Here is a 20,825-nt window from a genome sequence, read left to right as displayed (position 1 = left end):
TGGAAGTTGAAATGGGTGGGAAATAGACCTAGAAAAAGGCAAAGGATGATGGCAGGTTGAGTGGTACATTTACCACCTTGATGGCGGGTTGAGTGGTATGTTTACCACTTGGACCCTAGAATAAACTCAAACCTTGATGAGATGGAGTGAGGTAGAAATACATGAACAGTTTATGAGTGGCACTTTCTCAAGCCCCAGGCCACCGATTATGGCATAGAATTGGTGGAGAGGCCAACTCACATTTCAGTATATAACCCACTCACTCTGGGGACTGCAAGCTTTCAGAGCATCTCAAGACAACCTCCTTACCTGGATTTTTCAGAGTGATGGCAAGGAAGTTGTGCTAAGGGGCCTCGTGGGCAGTGGGCATGGACAAGGGATAGCTGAAGCAGGAGAGGGAGAGGAGGGTTGAAACTGATGTGTGATGCCTGTGGTTGCAGACTGATTGGTGGGCTCATGTGCACTATCTCTTTGGGGACTAATACAAAAATATAAAATTTTTTTTTTTTTTGAGACGGAGTCTCACTCTGCCGCCCAGGCTGGAGTGCAGTGGCCGGATCTCAGCTCACTGCAAGCTCCGCCTCCCGGGTTCACGCCATTCTCCTGCCTCAGCCTCCCGAGTAGCTGGGACCACAGGCGCCCGCCATGTCGCCCGGCTAGTTTTTTGTATTTTTAGTATAAAATTTTTAAAGAACATGAAAGTTTTGGAGTTAGGGATTCAATTGTCCTCAAAAGCCCCAGAAAAATGCAATTGCATTAGCAATATAATAGTGATATTTAAAATGTTGATGTTGAATCTAATTAGAATAAATTATTGAGGAAAAAATTAAATTATAGAAATCCCAGATCTCAGAGTTTTAATGAACTTCTGTGTTAGTCATATGATCCAGTTTCCCTTCAAATGTACAAATTTCTTCCCTAGACATCACTCCGCAGGTAATACCTATGTTTCTCGATGCCTAATCTCCTTCACTTCAGTTCCCTTTCACTCGGCTACTTTGTTGGAGGAGGGAGAGGAAAGAGCAGGAGAAAAATGGATGGGCTACATTAAATCTCAAGTCTTAGAATAAGGACAAATTAAGTTTTGAAAAGGAAATGTTTGATGTAGGTTCCACACTTGTAAGCAAAAAATGCTGATCATAGAATGAACACTGTGCTGGGAATTCAGAAATAGTTGTCTAGAAATGGCCATAATTCTTTTGTGTAGATTGACATCTGTCAATATTTCACATACAGTGTTCCCTTGGAGTTAAATCCTACCAGCTACTAAATCATATAAATAACAAGAAAGTAGGTAAAGAAGTTTTTTTCCCTTTAGGGTCTCATTTAGGTAAAGTTAAATATGTATGCCGAATATTTAGCATGCATGCAGACCTCAGACTCTGTTATATACCTGACAGGCTGTTTGTCTTGATCTTAATTATAATAAGATTGATGGTTCCTGTTTGATGTAAGAGAGTACTATGTGAGCCATATGATAATTTGCATTTGTCTTCTCGGCAAAAGAGAGGGTCTTTAAAGCAATTTGACTTCAGAACAAATTAAGAAATATGATAATTTCTTTATGTTCAATTCCAGAAAGGTTTAACATGTTCCTAAGGCTAATTAAAAAGATTTGGTCTTCATTAATAATTCAAAGCCAAATATATTTCCTTTTTTCTCAATATTTGGCGTATTATTTTTATTTTAATTATGTAACAGGTATTGACAAGTTTTAACACTCAACAATGTGCCATTCTGAAAGCAGCAAAGAAAGAAGGTGATAAAGGTCACAGTTACTAATATAAACTCCAAGTGACAAAACACTCAGGCATTTCTTTAATTGTTCACACCCAACAATCCACAAATATTCTGAACAAACAAGCAGGTGATAATTAACAGAGGTAGACACTAATGGCTGAGAGCCACTTTTAGTCAGCAGACTTTTTCTATGTGCCAACAACATATAAAAATCGTGATATTTCACACGTAAACTTGAATTCATCAGTTCTCTTAAGAAAAAGTCACACACACAAAATGGCACATTTGGCCAATATTTCCCCATGGGACTCAGCAAACAGTGAAGCCTGGGTGGCAGCTGCCTGCTTCAGATCCAGGGGCATGTGCTCGCCCCGACAGCACTGCCCCACTGTATCCACTTTTTCTCTTCACCTACCCAGGGTCCTGCTGGACCTGGGTTTGGAGACCTTGAATTGCACACTCCCTCCAATCACCAGCTCTGTGACTGGAGAGTCCCTTTTATTTGCCTTCAACTACATTCCTTTATCTCCTGGCAGTACCTACTCCTTAGTCAGCATAGTTCCCAAAGAACTGGTTCGGCCCTCCTTCCCCATTTTCTCTTTTCTTTTCCAGCTGAATCATTCTCCTTCCCTGCCTCTTTCCCCCTCACATCCCACAGAATTTCCTTCTCAGAAGATGGAGAATGCCTTTATAATGCTGACACGTGAAGCAAGACTTTCCCGGAATGAACTGTGTGATCACATATATCTTTTGGAAAGATTACACCTAAATAGATATCTGAACTCGCTTCACATTTTCATTAGATCTACAATGGCGCTGTGTAATAACCTAATACTAAAATTTAGAGAAGAATTTAAACCACTCTGAGATTGAACAGATTTGGTAGCTTAAAACATATTTCATCCTCAGAAAACAAAAGATTGAATCTATGAATATAGAAACAGTTGATATGGCTTGTTTTATGGAAGGAACATTTGCCAAGTGATTTTGCATTATGGTGCATGCTGTGGCCTAAAATAATCCTCATTATTCAATGATGGTACAGTACTCAAACAGATGCAACCATTCGAGCTCAAACTTCAGATAGTAAGAAAATGTGACTTATGGTGGAAAGACATGCATGGGAGTCACCCAGTTTGGAAGAGACAGCAATCTCCTTCAAATCGTGTTCTTCCCTATGTAGAGAGTCTTCAGTGAGGGCTGAATCATGTTCTGGTTCCTGACTGTGTGCTGACTGGCAGGGGTCATCTCTCTGTGCACACAGATAAGGCTTCTCAAATGTCCACAGGTGACTACCCCACAGCTACACTCTTTCAAAATGATGACAACTGGGGTCTTTGGCCATCTGCTATAGTCAAGGGAAATGACCCAGCTGGGGAGAGACCTTCCATTCAGCCTTCAGTAGGGTGAGTATTTCTCTCTTCCAGGCAGAGGACAGCTGTATTCATTGGAACTGGACATTACCAAATTATGGTCACAAAAAGATTCTGACCATTTATATTGGCCTCACCTAGCTCACTTGAGGACAGAGAATCTGTTGTAGTCCTCACAGGGAAGATCTTTCTACACTGGCCACTATTTTTGAGCAGGACCCAGCTAAGTATTATTACAACACCAAATAGATTTTTGTAAAAGTTAATAAAGTGCTTGCAAGAACAGGAACAAGAGTCTGAAGGTGATTGATCTTTGACTTGCTTTCCAGTTACTTTTTACTCTGTGGAAATGTATCCATTTCCTCCCACCCACATTTTGTTACAGCAGGATAGGACAGAATGGAGTAGAATCATTTATTAGAAAAAAAATTACACAAACCCAAAATGTTTCTGATGCACGATTCATTATATATCAGGGACCATTTTAGCAATAAATTTGTATTGCTACCTAAATTTTTCCTACCTCAGCAATATTTTGGTGAGGATAAGGGAAAATGATTTATTCTTTAATTCTAAGATAAATAGGACTGTTCATGGTAATGAAAAATAGGAATATGATATAAAAGATAAAAACTCAGAAAATGTCTGTTTACTGACAATATGTAAAAGAGACAAAAGGCCAGGTGCAGTGGCTCACGCCTGTAATCCCAGCACTTTGGGAGGCCGAGGTGGGAAGATCACCCGAGGTCAGGAATTTGAGACCAGCCTGGCCAACATGGTGGAACCCTATCTCTACTAAGAATACAAAAATTAGCTGAGCGTGGTGGCTCATGCCTGTAGTCCCAGCTATTCAGGAGGCTGAGGCAGGAGAATCCTTGAACCTGGGAGACAGAGGTTGCAGTGAGCCAAGGCTGTGGCACTGCACTCCAGACTGGGTGAGAGAGCAAGACTCTGTCTCAAAAAATAAATAAAAAAGAATTTAAAAACCCCATCAGGTTCCCAGATTTCCTTAGCTTAATGAGTGGATGGCAAGACTGGAAATAAGAATTCCATGCCAAAATGGAACACTTCAAAATGAGACCCACTAAGGGAATAAAAGAGTCTAAAACACAGAGCCTGAAGCCCTAACAATCAGTCATTTTGGCTGGAAACTAGAAATCTCATGAGGGAGGCAATTTAGATAATTACCGTGATGATTTTAACGCCATTTGTGGGAGAATAGGAGCTCTTGTGGATTTATTGACAAGGGATTTCAGTATTTTAAGAAGTAGTGTTTTTGAGATTGGTCTGATAATCTCTTCCAGATCTCATTTCCTATGACTTCTTCCCATCTTTTCTCCCAGCCTCAGTGTTACTTTCTTAGGAGTGTCCCTGTCACCCCAGGGGGTGGCTGTCTCTCCTTCAAACCCTTCCAGCACTTCCTACCATGCCCCACCCTCACCCCCCATGCTCAGTGATGTCCTGGAGTGGAGGTGGTGGCCAATGCCATTGTTGTGATGGGGAGTCCTGCCCCTGCTAACATGTCCTCCCCTGGGAAAAAGTAGGTCGATTCTTGAAACACCCAGAATTCAGCCCACCCAGACCTGGGTCAGAGTCTGATCCCATAGGGTCATGTCTAGGACTTGCATAGTCAAACAACCAGAAAAGAAGGTGCACCCAAATGAAGCAATGTGAGTAAATATGGTATAGGAAAAGAAAGACTGAAAAATTAGGGGTCCAGAGAAAAGTGCTGAGGCCTCAAGAATGCAGAGCCAAGATCCATTAACATTCCAATGGCGGCTTCAGTAAGGCCATAATTTTGTTATTTTTTTCCTTCCTGCCTGTTTTCCTCCTCGTAGTAGCTGAGGAAATCTTAAAAACCCTCAAATTGGCCGTGTGCTGGCTGAAGAGATCCTTGTTCTGAAGTGTGTCCGGGGGAAGAGAGGCTCTGAGTGGAAATAATAGTTTGCGGCAGTAGAAAAGAAGGAAAGCAATCCTGTGGCCAGTCCAGGAAAGAAGGGTCTGTCAGGAAACAGCACAATATGGTGGCAAGAATAAAGACTCTGGCACCAGAGAGACCAGTGTTCAAACTCCAGCTCCACCAAACATCTTGACCAAATATCTCAACTTTTCAGAACCCCAGTTCACTAAAAAATGGAGATTTAAAAAACACCTAACATTTTGAGTTCTCTAGAAAGTTTCCAAGTGAGCTTCACCTAAAATCCAGAGACAGCTCTGGAATCTATTTGCTCTGGACGGGACCAACATCTTGGAACCATAGGGAACAGGCAAAAGAATCATGAGGATCTCAGTCCTGACATTCTTGAGCTGGTGAAATAATCTCAGCTCCCACCCAAATACACTGCTGGCTCTATGATGAGGCCAATCTGTGAACAGGTTGGTCTCTGTTATTTGCAGGTAAATGTGCTTCCCAATCAACATACCAGCCTTTAAAAACAGTATCTTCCCAGGTTGTAGGTAAACGTTATTTCAGATGAATCATATTCATTTCATTATGAATATGATTTAATCATGAATTATATGTGCAAAGGGAACAGCACATAGTAGGCTCTTAGCACATTTAAACTCCTAGTTCTGTTTCCCCATGGTTCAAAACAGACAAATAGTGTCTCCTGAGGCTTACCTATTGCAGGAGGCCTATGACTGCATAACTAAAAGAGAGAGGACATTGCTATTTGCTCTTCAAAGTTCAGCCCAAGTGACATCATTCCCTTTATGAAGTTGTTTTCCCTGGCTACACCCAGTCAGGCAGAGCTGATTACTCTTCCTCTGCTGTATCCTCTGCCTATTTCTGTTGCAGAGTTGATTCCATTGTTCTGCAATGATTTGTTTAATGTCTATCTCTATACAGAGGCTGGGTGATAAGCTCCTCAGGGGCAAGGGCCATGTTGATTCATCTTTATGCTTCTGGAGGCTCTCACAATGTCTGGCCCATAATACGTGTTCAATGTTTAATGAAAGGAACAAATGCACTAAGAGGAAAATGAGCAGGAAGGAGAGGTTAATGCTGATGGATCTACCTTTACTTCTTGCTCCCACTCCAGCACCCCTTTTCCTCACTCCTCACATCCAAGCTCCATACTCTTCCAGTCTCCCCAGTCTTGCTAGAGATCCTGCCCTAGGCCTCAGGAAGCATGACTTTGGCTTATAGATTAGGAACTTTGTGTTCTCAGCAGACAGCTGGTATGGAGAGAGATGTATGCAAATCAGATCATGAAACTCGCAGTCAGGGAAATTACATGACACCGCCCTGGCTGCTGGGACATTCAGGAAGTTGCTGTGTGAGGCTTCTGAGAAACTCTTTTAAGAAGGGCCACATTTAATAGACTTATGTCTGTGCTCTCTGCCCTTTCTACTTGCCTGGAACATGGATACAATTTCTGAAGCTGCAACATCAATCTTGGGACCTTAAGGAAAAGCCCCAGAGAACTACAGAAATCTCAGTCATGATGTTCTTCAATCATGAACCAATGTTTGCGATCCATACCCCTTTATGTGTTTAATTATGTGAGAAAAAGCCACCTTTATATGTTTAAGTCATTGATGTCTGGCCTATGTTACTAGCAGCTGAAGATAATTCCAAACCGATAATGCAGCCTTCAAGGACCTTTACCTTGCTGTTGGCTGCTGCCTCAAATGCTTTTCTCTACAATTATCGTAGGACTGGTCCCTTCTCAAAGTCAGATATTCAGTTTGAATGTTACCTTCTCAGAGGCACCTTTTTGACCACCCTATCAGAAGATAACTACCCACACTGCATATATCATTCCTTCACCATATCATCTTGTTTTCTTTTCCTCATTGCATGTATCACTATCCGAAATGCTCTCTTTTGTTTGTTTCTTCTCAATCGCCAGCCCCACCCCCACCGCCACCACCACACACACCATGAATACAAGGACTTTATTTTGTTCAAAGCTGTTGTATCTACCGCACCTAGAAGAGCACTATGAATAGGTTCCCAGAAAGAAAGATGACTTCTGGAGTTGGGCATGAATCTATTTTCCCATAGAAAATACAGTTATATATGATGAAAAGGGTTATAATTTAGGAAATTATGGGTTAAATACTGTTTATGACCTAAGTACTATGTATAACATTGTTTATATGGGCTAATGAGTTCCAAGTCCAATTTCCCTTAATGAGCTCATTATGATCTTGACCATAGATCATCTTGTAGTTTATCCCCATCTCTAGAAAACCCTTCCTGCTTCCTTGAGTTTTCTAGCTGCTTCCCACCTTTTATTCATAACAGTTTATCAGATTTTAACTCCTTGATGAAATTTTTTTCTTTGATTTATTTATGGAGGTTTAAAAATTTTTTTAAAAGAGTCTCAATCTCTTGTAGATGTTTTAAAAAAATTGGTTTCTTGAGTGTCACTACCTATACTCCTTGCAGGCTCTATCCCATTTCACATCCTGTCTTGTGAAAATTATACTTAAGTCCTTTCAAAGCCAACTCGCCTAACTTCCTGCCCTCCCAGTGGTTTCTAAACTGCATATCTTTTCTATGAGTTCATTTAAAAGTAGCAAAATATTTTTTTCAGTCCTTTCTGGACCCTTTCCCCTGTTCTGCTTTTCAGTGTGAGGAGCATGGCAGACTCTCATGAGAGTGCAGGTAAGACCTTGACATGCAGGGGAGTGAAGTTTTTCTTTTACTGGCTAACGAGTATGGATTTATGTACAGAAACTATATATGTAGATGAATAGAATAGGGTCACTCTGTTACACACACTTAAGGAATAAAAACTAGACCAGTATGAGGAAGTGGAGTGTTTAAAAGTTAAGTGGTAAAACATCCAGGAATATAGGTTGGGTACTGTGACAGAGGTCGTTAGTTGTTTCCCAATACCCATTCTTTCCGTTTTCCTTAGTAATGAAATCCTTTTTATTTAAGGTGGCAATGAAAAAAGACTGTATTCCCCATTCTTGCTTGCAATTAGGTGTGACCATATGGTACAGTTCTGGAAGTTTTGTTTGAAACTGATTAGGGAGTGCTGACCCATCTGGACATGGTGGCCTTTTGCCCTTCCTCTTTCCTTCCTCCTTCTGTGCTGGAACATGGACGAATGGCTGAACTTCTGTGCTCATCTTGCCTCATAAAGCAAGGTTGAGGATAGAAACCATAAACAAAGAATGGGCGCAGAACCATCTGGTTTCATGGAACCACTGTACCAGTTCCGAATTGCCCAACCTAGGACTTTTTTTTTTTTTTCGGGGCAAGAATAAACCCTGGTGTCTTTAGCAATTGCTACTTTGAATTTTCTGTTAAATATAGCCAAGTATAATCTTTTTTGATACAGATGCACACTTGGGAAGCTTTTAAAAATACCCCAATGCCCAGGCAGCATCCCAGACCAATTAAATCAGAAACTCTAGGGATGGCACTAAAGCATGAGCAAATTTTTAAAGCTTCCCAGGTGATTCCTATGTGCAGCCCAGGTTGATAATCGCTGTTCTAGGCAGATAGGCCTCATATGTTGCATGTTCAACAATCTCCTGGGAGATGCAGTGGTGTTTATTAAAAATTTGGATTTCCTATCCTTACCTACCCAGAGGTTTTGGTTCTTCAGGTCTGAGGACATGCCACCCACGTGATTCTGATACAGGAAATCTAGTTTCAAATTTGAAGAAACACTGCTTTAGGCAATAGAAAATCTTTAGAAGTTTTAAAGCAAAGAAGTGACAAGATCAGAGGAGCATTTTAGGAGGAGGATTAGCCTGGATCTAGTGAATAAATTGAAGAGAAGAGGTGAGAGATTGAACTCAAGGAGACCAATTGGGAGGTACTACAACAGCTGATGGACAGAGGGGATACATTTGTGAACTAAGAGGTGGCCACAGAAATGGGGGAAAAAAAAGAAGGCACACAATAGACACTGAAAAAGATAAAACACTACAGGACTTGGTACCTTATGGGATAAGGGTGGGGGCACTTCAAGATATTCTCAGTGACTGAAGAATACATGAGGGCTTTGGCTTCTTCCGGGTTAGTATATATTTCCCCTTGTGCTCAAACTTAGATTGGTGTAATTTATTAGTTTTCTATATATCTGCAGCTGCAAATGTTAAATTGACTTTTGTTAACCTGATTGTATCTAGAGTCTTCTATTAGGTTGAAAACATATATTTAGGTCGAGAGTAGTGAGTCACACTTATAATCCTGGCACTTTGGGAGGCTGAGCTGGGAGTGTTGCTTGAGGCCTGAAGTTCAGGACAAGCTTTGGCAACATAGCAAGACCCCAGTCTCTGTAATAAGTTTTTAAAAAATTAGCTGTGTCTCGTGGTGCATGCCTGTAGTTCCAGCTACTCAGGAGGCTGATGCACAAGGATTGCTTGAGCCTAGGAGTTCAAGATCAGCCTAGGCAACAGAGTGAGACCCCATCTCTAAAAATAAATAATAATAATAATTATTATTCGCTAAATTAGTTCTATTTAAAGGCTCAGATACTTGATCCTAACCAGAATCAATCTCACAAATAAGTTTACTCTGTGTATGTGTATTATATATGTGTATGTGTGTGTGTGTATATATATATATGTTTGTGTGTGTGTGTATGTATGCATATAGGCAAGTAATTACATGTTTTTCATGAAGTTTTACCTTTTTTAAAGTCATGTTTTGTAAAGCAAAGGAAATAAACAGGCAGTATAAATACTGCTCTGGAGCTGTGCTTTCTATAGGTGTTGTTCTGGGATAAGACACAGCTAAACTCTCAGGGCCTAGAATTTTAAAGAACAGTTCAAAAAGGTGATCTCAATGGTAACTGATTAATTAACTATTCAATATAAAGTGTCCACTAAGCAGAGAGATGTTATGGTAATATTTTATCAAATAACATAAATTAAATGTAATTACTTTATGAGTAATTCTAAAATACACAATGCCCGCTGATTTGTGATAATAATGAACACCTATGCCTCAGAAATGGCTCTTAGGTATGCTCTTCGAGTCCTCTGTTATTTAAAAACCAACATATTGGTTTTAGAATTATATAAAAAAATAGTTAAATGTAATAAGATGTAAACTAATGTAATCTCTCAATTCTTACTGAAGTCTGTATCAAGACCCGGCTTCTTTTAAGAATAGATTTTAAAATACCAAGTAAACTTAATGAACAGAGAAGACAAATATATCATCACTGAGCTTACCACTCAGGGTGCAAAGATGAGTGAAACAGCCTTGCTCTCTTGCACTTCAGAGTACACATAATAAAGTGACGGTGAATTTTTCCAAAGTTAGTTTTAGATTTAATTTTCTCTCTAATTGAAACATCTATTAAGAAGACTCTAACAAGGTGAAAGTCATTAAATCTGTTCAAAACATAAAACGGCTAAACTTCAATAGGCAATGGGGGAACACTTGTCTAGATGCATCTCACAAAAAGACAGAGTGGGTGGCCTGGCATGCCTGCCAACCACAGGTCCCTTTTACTAACGGCAGAGGCTGTCACTGCCCACATAAGGCCTCCTCCGCTGTGTGGATCAAAGAAGGCTGAGAACTGCTTCCATGGTCACCAAGCTCTTCTTCCATACTCTGTCACCACACATCATTGCTGCTGGCTCAGCCAAAGTGTTGAAAGGACTATTGCTAAGCTGCAATACTTTATTCACCCTTATCTCACTCTCTCATTTCCTAACTTCCTAACAAACAGAACAAGGGTAGGAACAGGAAACTAACTATAAGTGGGGCTGAAAAAATCAGGGCAAAAAATTAAATGCAAATCAAAACCAAAACGGCCCACCCCAACCCCCCAAAAAAAGGCAGGAGGAGGAGAAGGAAGAGAAGGAAAGAACATGAGGAAAGAGAAGGAGAAAAGGAGAGAAACATAGGTCTGGTTGGTCAGGAAAATCATTGCTGGAGGGAAAAACCTGAAATAGGAAATTAAGATTCTTCTTGTGAATGTACTATGTTTGGATCTCAACAAATTATTTCTGGAATTCAATCATCAAACTTCTTGCATGATATTTATTTTTTCATAGCTCAGTTCTACAAACAAGGTCCATGTGATTCTCTATGAATTAACGTAGAATAATGGGATGAGGAAGCCAGGAGATTCAGAAGTCATTCAATGTAACACTCTCATTTTGGCATGCAGGAAATTTAACAGACTTGTCCAATGTCATATAGCCTATACTAGAACTAGTCCAAAAGATTTTGTAAATATTATTTGATATATGAAGAATCTAGGCTGATTTATATAAAAAATTTCTAAACTTAACTACTTATGAATCTTCACATCTCCATATAATTTTTATGGTATCCCAGAACAGGCTTTTTGATAGCCATCTGGGAAACTTCAACCAAGAAAATGTCTCAGAATATAAGAAACCAAGGTAAGCAAAGATTTATTCCAGCCAAAGTATTCATTTGGAAAATATTTGATGGATTAACACTTTGTATATAAATATATCTTGACAATCTGAATTTTTAAATGTCATATTATATTGCCACTAACTTGCACTGAATAGCATTTACTATATGCTTGTAGTCTCCTAACTTCTTGATCTTCACAATGCCACATACTCTGGTCCCATTATTCATTAACTCCATTTTGCTGTTGAGGAAACCGAAGCAGAGAGGGAGAGACAATATCTTTGCCTGACTTCATACTACGTGTGAATAGCAGCACAGCCAGACTGCGAGTCTGGCCCCAAAGTCTGTGTACTTAACCATGGTACCAGACTACCACTAACCACTCTGTGAATCAATCTGCATACAAATTCACACATGTCCTTAGCAAGTGGTAAAGCCTTGTCTAATCTGATTTAGAATCAGTGCTCTTTCCCATCACACTCTACTGTCTCTCATGTTGTCATACTTAAACTTAAGATCTGGAGTAAATCCTTCTACATTTAGATTCTCTTGAGAACCATTAATCAAAAGCAGCAGTGTGAGAAAGATTTAGTCCAACACAGACACTGCAGAAGCACAGCAGCACAAAGAGAATCCTGACCACCAGCGCCCCAGCCATAGCAGTAACTCCCGAGGTGTGCTGGAGGATGTTGGCTCCTGGGGCCACTCATACCTTGTATGCTGTGTTCATCTCTCCTCATTCTCAGGTGTGGTTAATGCAATAGGTACTAGACCAGGGAGCAGGAGATCCAGGTCCCAGTCTTAGAGCAGCCTCTGACTGGCAGTGCCATTGACAGGCTGGACATGTGGTCCCTGCTTCACATACCTAGCTCACTTAACTCTCTCAAGTACCCCACGAGCGGGCATGACACTAGTTTACAGATGAAGGAATTGTGACTCAGAGAGTTAAGCATTCCATCAAGGTCATAAAAGATGATACTCAGTCCAGGTCTGCCTGACTTCAAAGTCTTCACGTATTCTTTGTCAAGTTGCCTCAAAAGTCACTTAAATCCTCTGAATCTTAGACTCCTCAAATATAAAGTGCCATGGAGCCCTAGGGATTCTATGAAGTGTCTAGAAGTCACTTTGGGTAGGAAGTCCAAAAGGCAGGACCTGGCCTACTCCTGATATGCACATGGACACACACACACACCCCAAGCAGTGCAGAGTAATGCCGCTATGACTGTCTTTATAAATGTGGCTTTCTACATTTAGATTGAAGGGAGGATTTACTGCTAAAAAAGTTTGAGGCCCATTCTTGCAATTGATCTTTAAGGCCCCTCTTAGCTTTAATGTCTGGGAAAGGGTCAGAGTTGTAAAGATATCGTAACTTTAGTAAATCAAGACAGTCAGAGGAGACTTTGTATTCACCTGGCTAGGTCTGTCAAGAATGCAGGTATCTGACACATTTGAAAGAAAAGGCTGTGTCTGAACTCTGCTGATCTAAACACAATTTGAGAAACTGTGTTGATTGTATTTGTGAAGATGGCCTTCTTATACAGGGCCAGTTACAAAAAACAGAGTCTGAGTTTTCTTCTCCTGTGAGCTTGACCATTCCTTGAGGGTTTCAGTTGGTCAGGGATGAAAGGTATGTAGCATTAGTGGCTTGTTTAACGCTAACTCCTTGTTTTCCCTCTTCCTCTCTATCTTGCCTCATCTTCTTTTTACCCTGTCCACCTTCAATCCTGTCTACCTCCTGTGGCCCCAAAGCCAGCTGGCAGACCAGGAAGTGGGGGTCTGTATTGGTAGAAAATGAATAAATTCACTTACTCCTTCAAGTCCTGCCTTTCCCACACTTGTATTCCTACACAGAGCAAAGCATTGGTGCTTAAACAATAGCCATGGGGCAGGTGTCTTGAGAAATGCGTGGGGAGCCAAGCGTTACTTTTCCTCCACCCTATAGCTCATACCCCTTCATTAAAAGTTACATATGTAGAAAATAATAAAGTTGACAAAAAAAAAAAACAAGTGTTAATGATGGTGATGATGATAATATCTTTCTAAAAAACAATTATTGAGGTATACTTTGTATGCCATAAAATTCACTCGTTATTAGTTACAATTCAATGACTTTTAGTAAATATGCAGTATTGTACAACCATCTCCATAGTCCAATTCTGGAACATTTCCGTCATCCCAAAAAGATTCCTCGAGCACATCTGTAGTCTCTACCTGCTCTCGCCTCCAGTTCTAGGTAACCACTAATCTCCTTTCTGTCTCTATAGATTTGCTTTTCCTGGGCATTTCACATGAATGGAATCATATGATATGTGGTATTTTGTGACTTGCTTTTTCAGTTAGCATACTCTTTTTAAGATTCATTTATGTTTTATCATGTATCCTTTACACATAGCACCTTTTTGAATGGCAGCATTATATAGAGGAAAAAGCATGAATATCAGAAGCATGCAACATGGGGCAGAATCAAAGCTGTGTCACTTCTTAACTGTGTAACTTTGGGCAAGTTCCTCAATCTCTCTAGACCTATTTGTAGAATAAGAATAATAATCCCTCCCTCAGCTGAAAGGAAATAGCTGGGTTGTGATGACAAATAGTGGGCGCTCAAGAAATCCAGTTCTTCTCTCTAAATTTCACCAAAAACCTTAGCTTTTCTCATCCCTGCTTCAAACTTTAAAGTGACTCCTACAGCCTCCCTACCAGCCTTCACATCAAGCTTGAAACAAGAACCCACATAACAAGTGATATCAGAAACGGAATTCCGCCAAAGGGAATCACATCCTTCATTAATGGAGCCCAGATGGTGAGGAACTAAAGGGATTTCCTTCAATTATATTGCTGTCATTTTTTATAACGAACATCAAATTGCATTTAATTATTATTGTAAGGGGGGAAATGTGTCAAATTCTATCCTAGAATATTTTATGGAGTTAGTTTTCCTTTGGCAAGGCTCTAAGAACCTTAATTTACTATGAATTCTTATAAAACTGCGCCCATTAACATCAACACTGAGATAACATGCAAGCAAGTAGCAAAGAGCTAAAAACACCAGAGTAAATAAAATCCACCTCATGCCAGGTGCCATGGTGCATTCTTATAGTCCCAGCTACTCTGGGGGCTAAGGCGGGAGGATTGAGTGCAGGAGTTTAAGACCAGCCGGGGTAACGTAACTAGAATACCTCTGAAAGAAAAAAAATCCATCTGAAATCCTCCAAACTCAACTTTTAGCCAATAGTTTCAGACCTTTTCTTTCCTGAACATTTAGAAGACCCTGAATTTCGTGTGTGTAGCAAAATAGATTGAGTCAAACTCCTTGTTCACTCCTCCAGCCCACCTTCTCTGATTAGAGCATGTTCTCAATTTGAGTTCCAATTCAAAGGGATCCTAAATGCAATCCCATCCTGTAATCTAGGACACAAAGTTTACACAGTTGCTACTCCTTAGCTCTGAGAGAAAATTTCCTGTCCTAAATCTGCTTTTCCTTTGGAATTATTGTTTATCTGTGCCTTTAAATTTACCAGTGCTCCTTCACATTTCTGATTTTTTTTCTCTCTCTCCTTGTCTGGGATTTATCACAGCTGCATTTCTTCCCCAAACTCCCGAACCACTTAATTCCCCTCCATTACCTAGATTTACTTCTTGTTAAGAATAGTATAAGAGGTAAAACAGAAAAGGATAAGGCTTCTCAATATTTTTACTAAATAAAATAGGGTTATAGCATATTTTGTTTATTCCTCTCTTCAAGGAGATGAGTACAGCATATCATTTTTCATGATATAAAATGCCTGTGGTCAAATGTAAACTAATTATTAAGAGAGGCAATATATGGCTTTCCAGTCTTTATAAACTAGTATTAGTCACTATATATATTATTGGAATTAAAGATGGCAAACAGTGATTCTTTCAAATAAGTAAATTAGATATAATTCCTACAAGTGATCAATTTGTAACATTATCAGGTGAGTCTGACCAATTTGAACTGCTGTGATAAAGATATACTCACATAGATAAACAGATAAATGCTATATCCAGTTTGAACCAAGCACTTAAATTAATGTATCGATGTATTTGTATAAAGATTCCTATGTTTCCTTGCTCTAAGTACTTATCTTGAAAATAGGAACTGTTAACAAAATCCATGGCTAACTTTTTTCCCAGTATTAAGAGATGAAAGAAGGAGTAGGTAGGATCCAAAGAGAGAAGTTTTCACATACCGAGTTATCTCCTAATACAGGCTTGAAAAACCATAAATCTGATGAAAATAAATAAAAATTTGGGGGACAAAGTCATCTTCGTTTTACTGAGATTGTGAATGTCCCCAATCTTTAAAAACTGTTCTTATGCTAAAACTCACCCCTTCATATCACCACAGTGAAGAGTAATTTATATCTAAGACCTTATTTTAGGGATTTTATTTTAGGCGGTATCATAGGAATTTATCTCATGGTATAAATAGTTTAGTAAATCTGGGATTTGGGAAAGATTTTTCTCTATAGCACAGGCCTTTTGTTCAGCAGCAGATGACAAAATAATTTTGAGGCATGATGATTTAACTTCAGTTTGATGCCCAACCATCCACCCCAAATCTTATGCTCCAAATTCCAGTATGTGGCCAGAGTACTGAAAATTAAGTTTTAAAAAAGTCACTTGATCCAAATCTTCTAAATATATATACATATATACAAGAATGACATAGCCTTCAAATTATGGTTTGGCCTATAGTTTGTGTATAGCTCTCTAAGAGAATTTCGATCTCAAGATTAAAATCTCAAATATGTGGAGATCATCTCTGAGGCCTTGGCTACCATAAAATTCTGTCAGCATCCATGCATCATGTATATGAATGACCAAATAATGCCGAGTCTCCTACCCTGAGATGGCAGCCAATTTTTGGTGTGCCTGACGGGCCATTTCACAGCCTTTGGTTCTTGTCTTGTGCATTTCCGCCCGGAGTGAGGGGCAGCTGACCGAGACATCCCCAATAGAAATGACCAGCTCTCGGTACAGGGCCACTTGTGTGTTGAACTCTTGGACAAGCTGGAAAAGAAGTGAGTTTTGTTTTGTTTTGTTTTTCTTTACCAAACATTTCTCATCAGAAAGTTTCCTATTTTGGAGTACATAAACAGGGGCCTTCACTGACCCCTGAGTCAGCTCCCCAGATCTCCAGCTAAGGAACCTAGGAATGGTTTAAAGCAGAAGCACCAAAATGGTAAGTCTCTTTGTCCAAGGCAAGTGTTTATTTTCATAGGCAAGCCTGGCCATGGAAGCTCTAATTCCAGATCTACTTCCCCTCACCCTTTCAGACTCAGTTTCTGAAGAGCAAGAAAGCATATTTGGAGGGCTACCATGCCACTCCCAGGCCAACAGAGAATGATGCTGGGGACTCCTACACAGACGCTCCCCTCTGCTACTGTTAGGACATGGCTTTTAAGTTGCATGGCGGGAGGGGCGGGGGAGGCCACAGGTAGGGTGTAATAGGCAAACCGTTCACCTCTTGCTGGGCCACTGAACCTCTCGGCCTGACGGCCTGACGGGAAGACCAGCTACAGCCTCTGCGCTGGAACCTTCGACCCCTCGGCAGCGCCCCGTGCGCTGTATTTGGGTTTGTTTGCTACTCTCTCCCCAGAAAGCAACATCCCCACCTCCTCATCTCTCCCTCCCCGGTGAGCGAGCCAGTTCACTGTGTCTTTCGCATCCACCATTCTTCGAGGGGGTAGAGGCACAACCTACAGTCACTGATCCACAAGACCCTTGCTGTGACACTTCTCTCTGCAGGGCCATTACGACCGGGGTGTCACCCTGAATTTGGGGGACTGCAGATTTAAAAATAGTGCATGCGCCACGTGATCGGCATTGAGGCGCTGAGGGTGGGGGAGTGGCTGGCACTCAGGCAAATGATTAACATACATGACTCCCCCCACCCCCTCTCAATTTAAAAAAAAAAAAAAAAAAAGGCGCAGTTTTCACCCACCATCTTGCAGTCGTCCAGGGCTCGTTGGGTTTTGTGGGCGCTCTCGGAGCCGCTGCCCCTGCGCTCCCAATCTCCGCTCTGCAGCGGGGGCTTGCTGATCTGGAAGATCGAGGAGCGGGTGGACCGGCTGGGGCGCTTTTTGCGCCCATTCGGTGCAGAACTCATGCATACACATCCACCAAGCCGAAGCCGCTGGTGCAGTGCGCCCCGGCGCGGGCGGCCGGGTTGTTGCCCTGGGCGCAGCAGCCAAGCAGCCGGAGCCTGAACCTGAGGCGCGCAGCTCACAGGGCTGGGGCTGGCTGCACGGGTCGGTAACCTTCAGCTTGAAGGAGAGCCGAGGAAGCGCTGGCTGTGCCGTGCAGCATCGCTTCCACTAGCAGCGAGGAAGGGGCGCGATCAAGTTCTGCTCAGCAGCATTGCCGACCCTGTCCCGGGAGCTGGGCGCTGGCGCGGGCTCGCACTGCCTTCCTCTCGGCATGGATTGCAAGGCTGGGCGAGAAGGAACGCGCCGCCCGGCGGTTCCGAGTTTCCATTCAGGTGGGGGAGCAGCTTTCAAAGCCTGCGCTGCAAGGTGGGGGGCGGAAAGGGGTGTCGCTCTTGCTTCAGTGTCTTCCCGCAGCGGCACTCGGTTGTCTTTCCCCTCCCTCCACTGTCGCCAGGCCTGGAAGGACTGGCCGTCCCCAAGGCAAGCAATTGGTTCTAATCGGCTGCCTTGATCCCTCGTCTCTAAGGGCTCGTCTGTTTGAAGATCCCAGATGAATCTGTGGCGGGACTGGCAGACGCAGAGAATCGGTCCGGCTGACGTTGTTCGCGGGCCCGCACATTGATAGGACGGGAATACTAATGTGATCTGTCCATGCAACCCCCTTCCCCCTCCACACTTTATGCACTTATCCAATCAAATCCCCGGGAACATCAATTGCAATATTACTTCATCTGCTCTATTATTAGAAACGAAAAGTGTCATCAGAGTGGAGCACATGCCACATGCTGGGACCTAAACATGGATTTCAAATAAGCCAGTGTGGGCTTGAGGCCCTCACCATCTGAGACTGAGACTGGTGCCACAGGAGGGAGTGCGGTTTTGCTCCAAACGGAAGACCTCTTGATAACCTAAAAGGAAAGCTTTGTTTCCCCGAGTTGTTTTGTTTTTATTTTGTTTTTGTTAATGGAGGGGGAAGGAGGAGAGCTAGTGAGGCAGAATGCACAGAGGCCTTCGCTCAGATTGGGCCTCATCCCCATCCCATTTCAACTAGTAAAGTTCTCGGTCTTGCATTCCAGGGTTTCAGGGCCCAGCTCCTAGAGTTCCCTTCCGGAGACTTGAACAAATAAGAGCCAAAAGATCTCCCTGGACACTCAAAATGACCTTCTCAGTAACCCAGAGGCCAACAGAGGTGGCCTAGAAAAGTGGGGATGATGCCTGCGTGAAAAGGAGTGGGGGTGAGGCCCTCAGCCATTTAAGTTCACCCTTCCCACTGACATCTTCCTAAGGTTCTTCTGGGAGGAAGAGCTAGGGTTGTGGGCATTCAACTCTAAGGCTCTAAGGATGCTTGTTCTCTTGAATGATTTGTTTGCAGAGAGAGATAAAGGGGTCTGCCACAGGAAAGCTAGTTATGTCGTAGTAATCCTAATGAGAACAGATCAGAAGTTCCTGGTCAGTCTGTTAAAGGGATATGGAGAGTACATAGAAAGAGAAAGCCAGAAATAGCCAGGAAGGTTAATATCCTAAGGAGGGTGACTTTACATTTTTTTTTTACAAGACAAGTAAACATAATGAGGTACTATAATAAGAGAGTTATTTGGTCTTTGTCCCCAGTTCCTGGTGCAGAACTCCTAAAATGCTTGGAAATTGCCTGAGTTATTATGATAAGGCATCTTGTCACCAGAAAGACCAAGCCTTGATTAGATGCTTGCAACTTTCAACCTCATCCCCCAATCTCAAGGGAAAGAAGAGGAGCTAGTGACTGAGTTCATCACCTATGGCCAATTACTTAATCAATCATGCCTACATAAAGAAACCTCTGTAAAATCCCTAAACAACAATAGAGTCTGGGGAGCTTCTGGGTTGTGGAAGACATCTAGGTGCTGGAAGGGTGGTACACCAGGAAGGAGCGTGGAAATTCCATGTCCCTTTCCCATACCTTGCCCTATGTTTCTCTTCCAGTTGGCTGCTCCTGAGTTGTATCCTTTAGTAAGTAAAGCTCTTTCCTGAGCACTGTGAGTCATTCTAGTGAATTACCAAATCTGAGAAGGAGGTTGTAGGAACACCTAAATTTGTAGCCAACATGGACAGAAGAGTTAGTAACCTGTGGATCCCATACTTGTGACTGGCCTCTGAGATGAGGGCAGTCTTGTGGGACTGAGCCGTTAAACCTATAAATCTGATGTTAACCCTGGGTAGTTAGTGCCAGAAATGAATTGTAGGCCACCTAATTGGGGTCAGAGAGTTGGAGAAGTGCTGTTGGAAAAGATATCATGTATTTGGGTGGGAAGGAAAAACAAAACCTAACAGGTGGATAACTGGGTGGATATTTGGCTGCATTTTTTTTTTTTTTCTGAGTCAGGTTCTCGCTCCATCACCAAGGTTGGAATTTAGTGGCACTATCAGAGCTCACTGCAGCCTCAACTTCCCAGGCTCAGGTGATCCTCCCACTTCGGCCTCACAGGTGGTTGAGACTACAGGCACATGTCACCACACCCAGCTAATATTTTGTAAAGACAGAGTTTTGCCATGTTGCCCAGGCTGGTCTTGAACTCCTGAGCTCAAGTGATCCACACACCTTCACCTGCCAAAGCGCTGGGATTACAGGTGTGAGCCACTGTGCCTGACCAGAACTTCACACAAGCTTGAGAGTCGGTTTTCCCTATCAAAGACCAGAGGAAGGAGGCGTTAGCCCTTATGCCCAGACCTTGGTGTGCTGCTATCCTCCAGGTGTTTAGACGGCCCAGAGACTGAGAGAAAGGACTCTTCTGCTGGCTGAATCTCCCCAAATATAAAAAGATAACAGGTTAATGCTTAGTCAGCTCCCTGACCCTTTCTCTTTCCTGCAGTCTCAATTACCTCCCCTCTCTTTCTTCCCCTTCCTTCCTTCCTTCCTTCCTTCCTTCCTTCCTTCCTTCCTTCCTTCCTTCCTTCCTTCCTTCCTTCCTTCCTTCCTTCCTTCCCTCCCCTCTCTCTCTTCCTTCTCTCTCTCTTTCTTTCATTCTTTTGCTCATTTGTTCATTCTATGGCATCTCACTCAGTTTCCCAGGCTGGAGTGCAGACTTCTGAGTAGTTCCACAGTCATGCCTGAGTTGGCTGCTCCTAAGTTGTATTCTTTAGAATAGACTGGTAATAGTAAGAAAAGCTCTTTCCTGAGTGCTGTGTCATTCTAGTGAATTACCAAATCTGAGCTGAGTGGACCACAGGCATGTGCCACCACGCCCA

General features: G+C 42.1%; 1 protein-coding gene across 2 annotated transcripts in view; it reads right to left on the bottom strand.

Annotated features, from left to right (window-relative positions):
* RGS7BP (regulator of G protein signaling 7 binding protein) overlaps positions 1–18,172 on the bottom strand; it is a 105,927-nt gene extending 87,755 nt beyond the window's left edge. The window contains exons 1-2 of one of the 2 annotated variants that reach the window (XM_010368212.2): positions 17,399–18,172; positions 16,298–16,464 (exon numbers count right to left, since the gene is read on the bottom strand). In XM_010368212.2, the coding sequence (XP_010366514.1) occupies positions 16,298–16,464; positions 17,399–17,563 (332 nt within the window). In that variant the 5' untranslated portion in view covers positions 17,564–18,172. The remainder of the gene's footprint in view (positions 1–16,297; positions 16,465–17,398) is intronic. The other variant, XM_010368220.2, reaches the window with a different exon arrangement.
* Positions 18,173–20,825: the final 2,653 nt, after the last annotated feature.

The sequence above is a fragment of the Rhinopithecus roxellana genome, chromosome 3 (assembly GCF_007565055.1).
Source record: "Rhinopithecus roxellana isolate Shanxi Qingling chromosome 3, ASM756505v1, whole genome shotgun sequence".
NCBI classification, from domain to species: Eukaryota; Metazoa; Chordata; class Mammalia; order Primates; family Cercopithecidae; genus Rhinopithecus; species Rhinopithecus roxellana.
The sequence above is the reverse complement of the archived record's forward strand: the minus strand, read 5'-3'. Positions and strand labels throughout refer to the sequence as shown.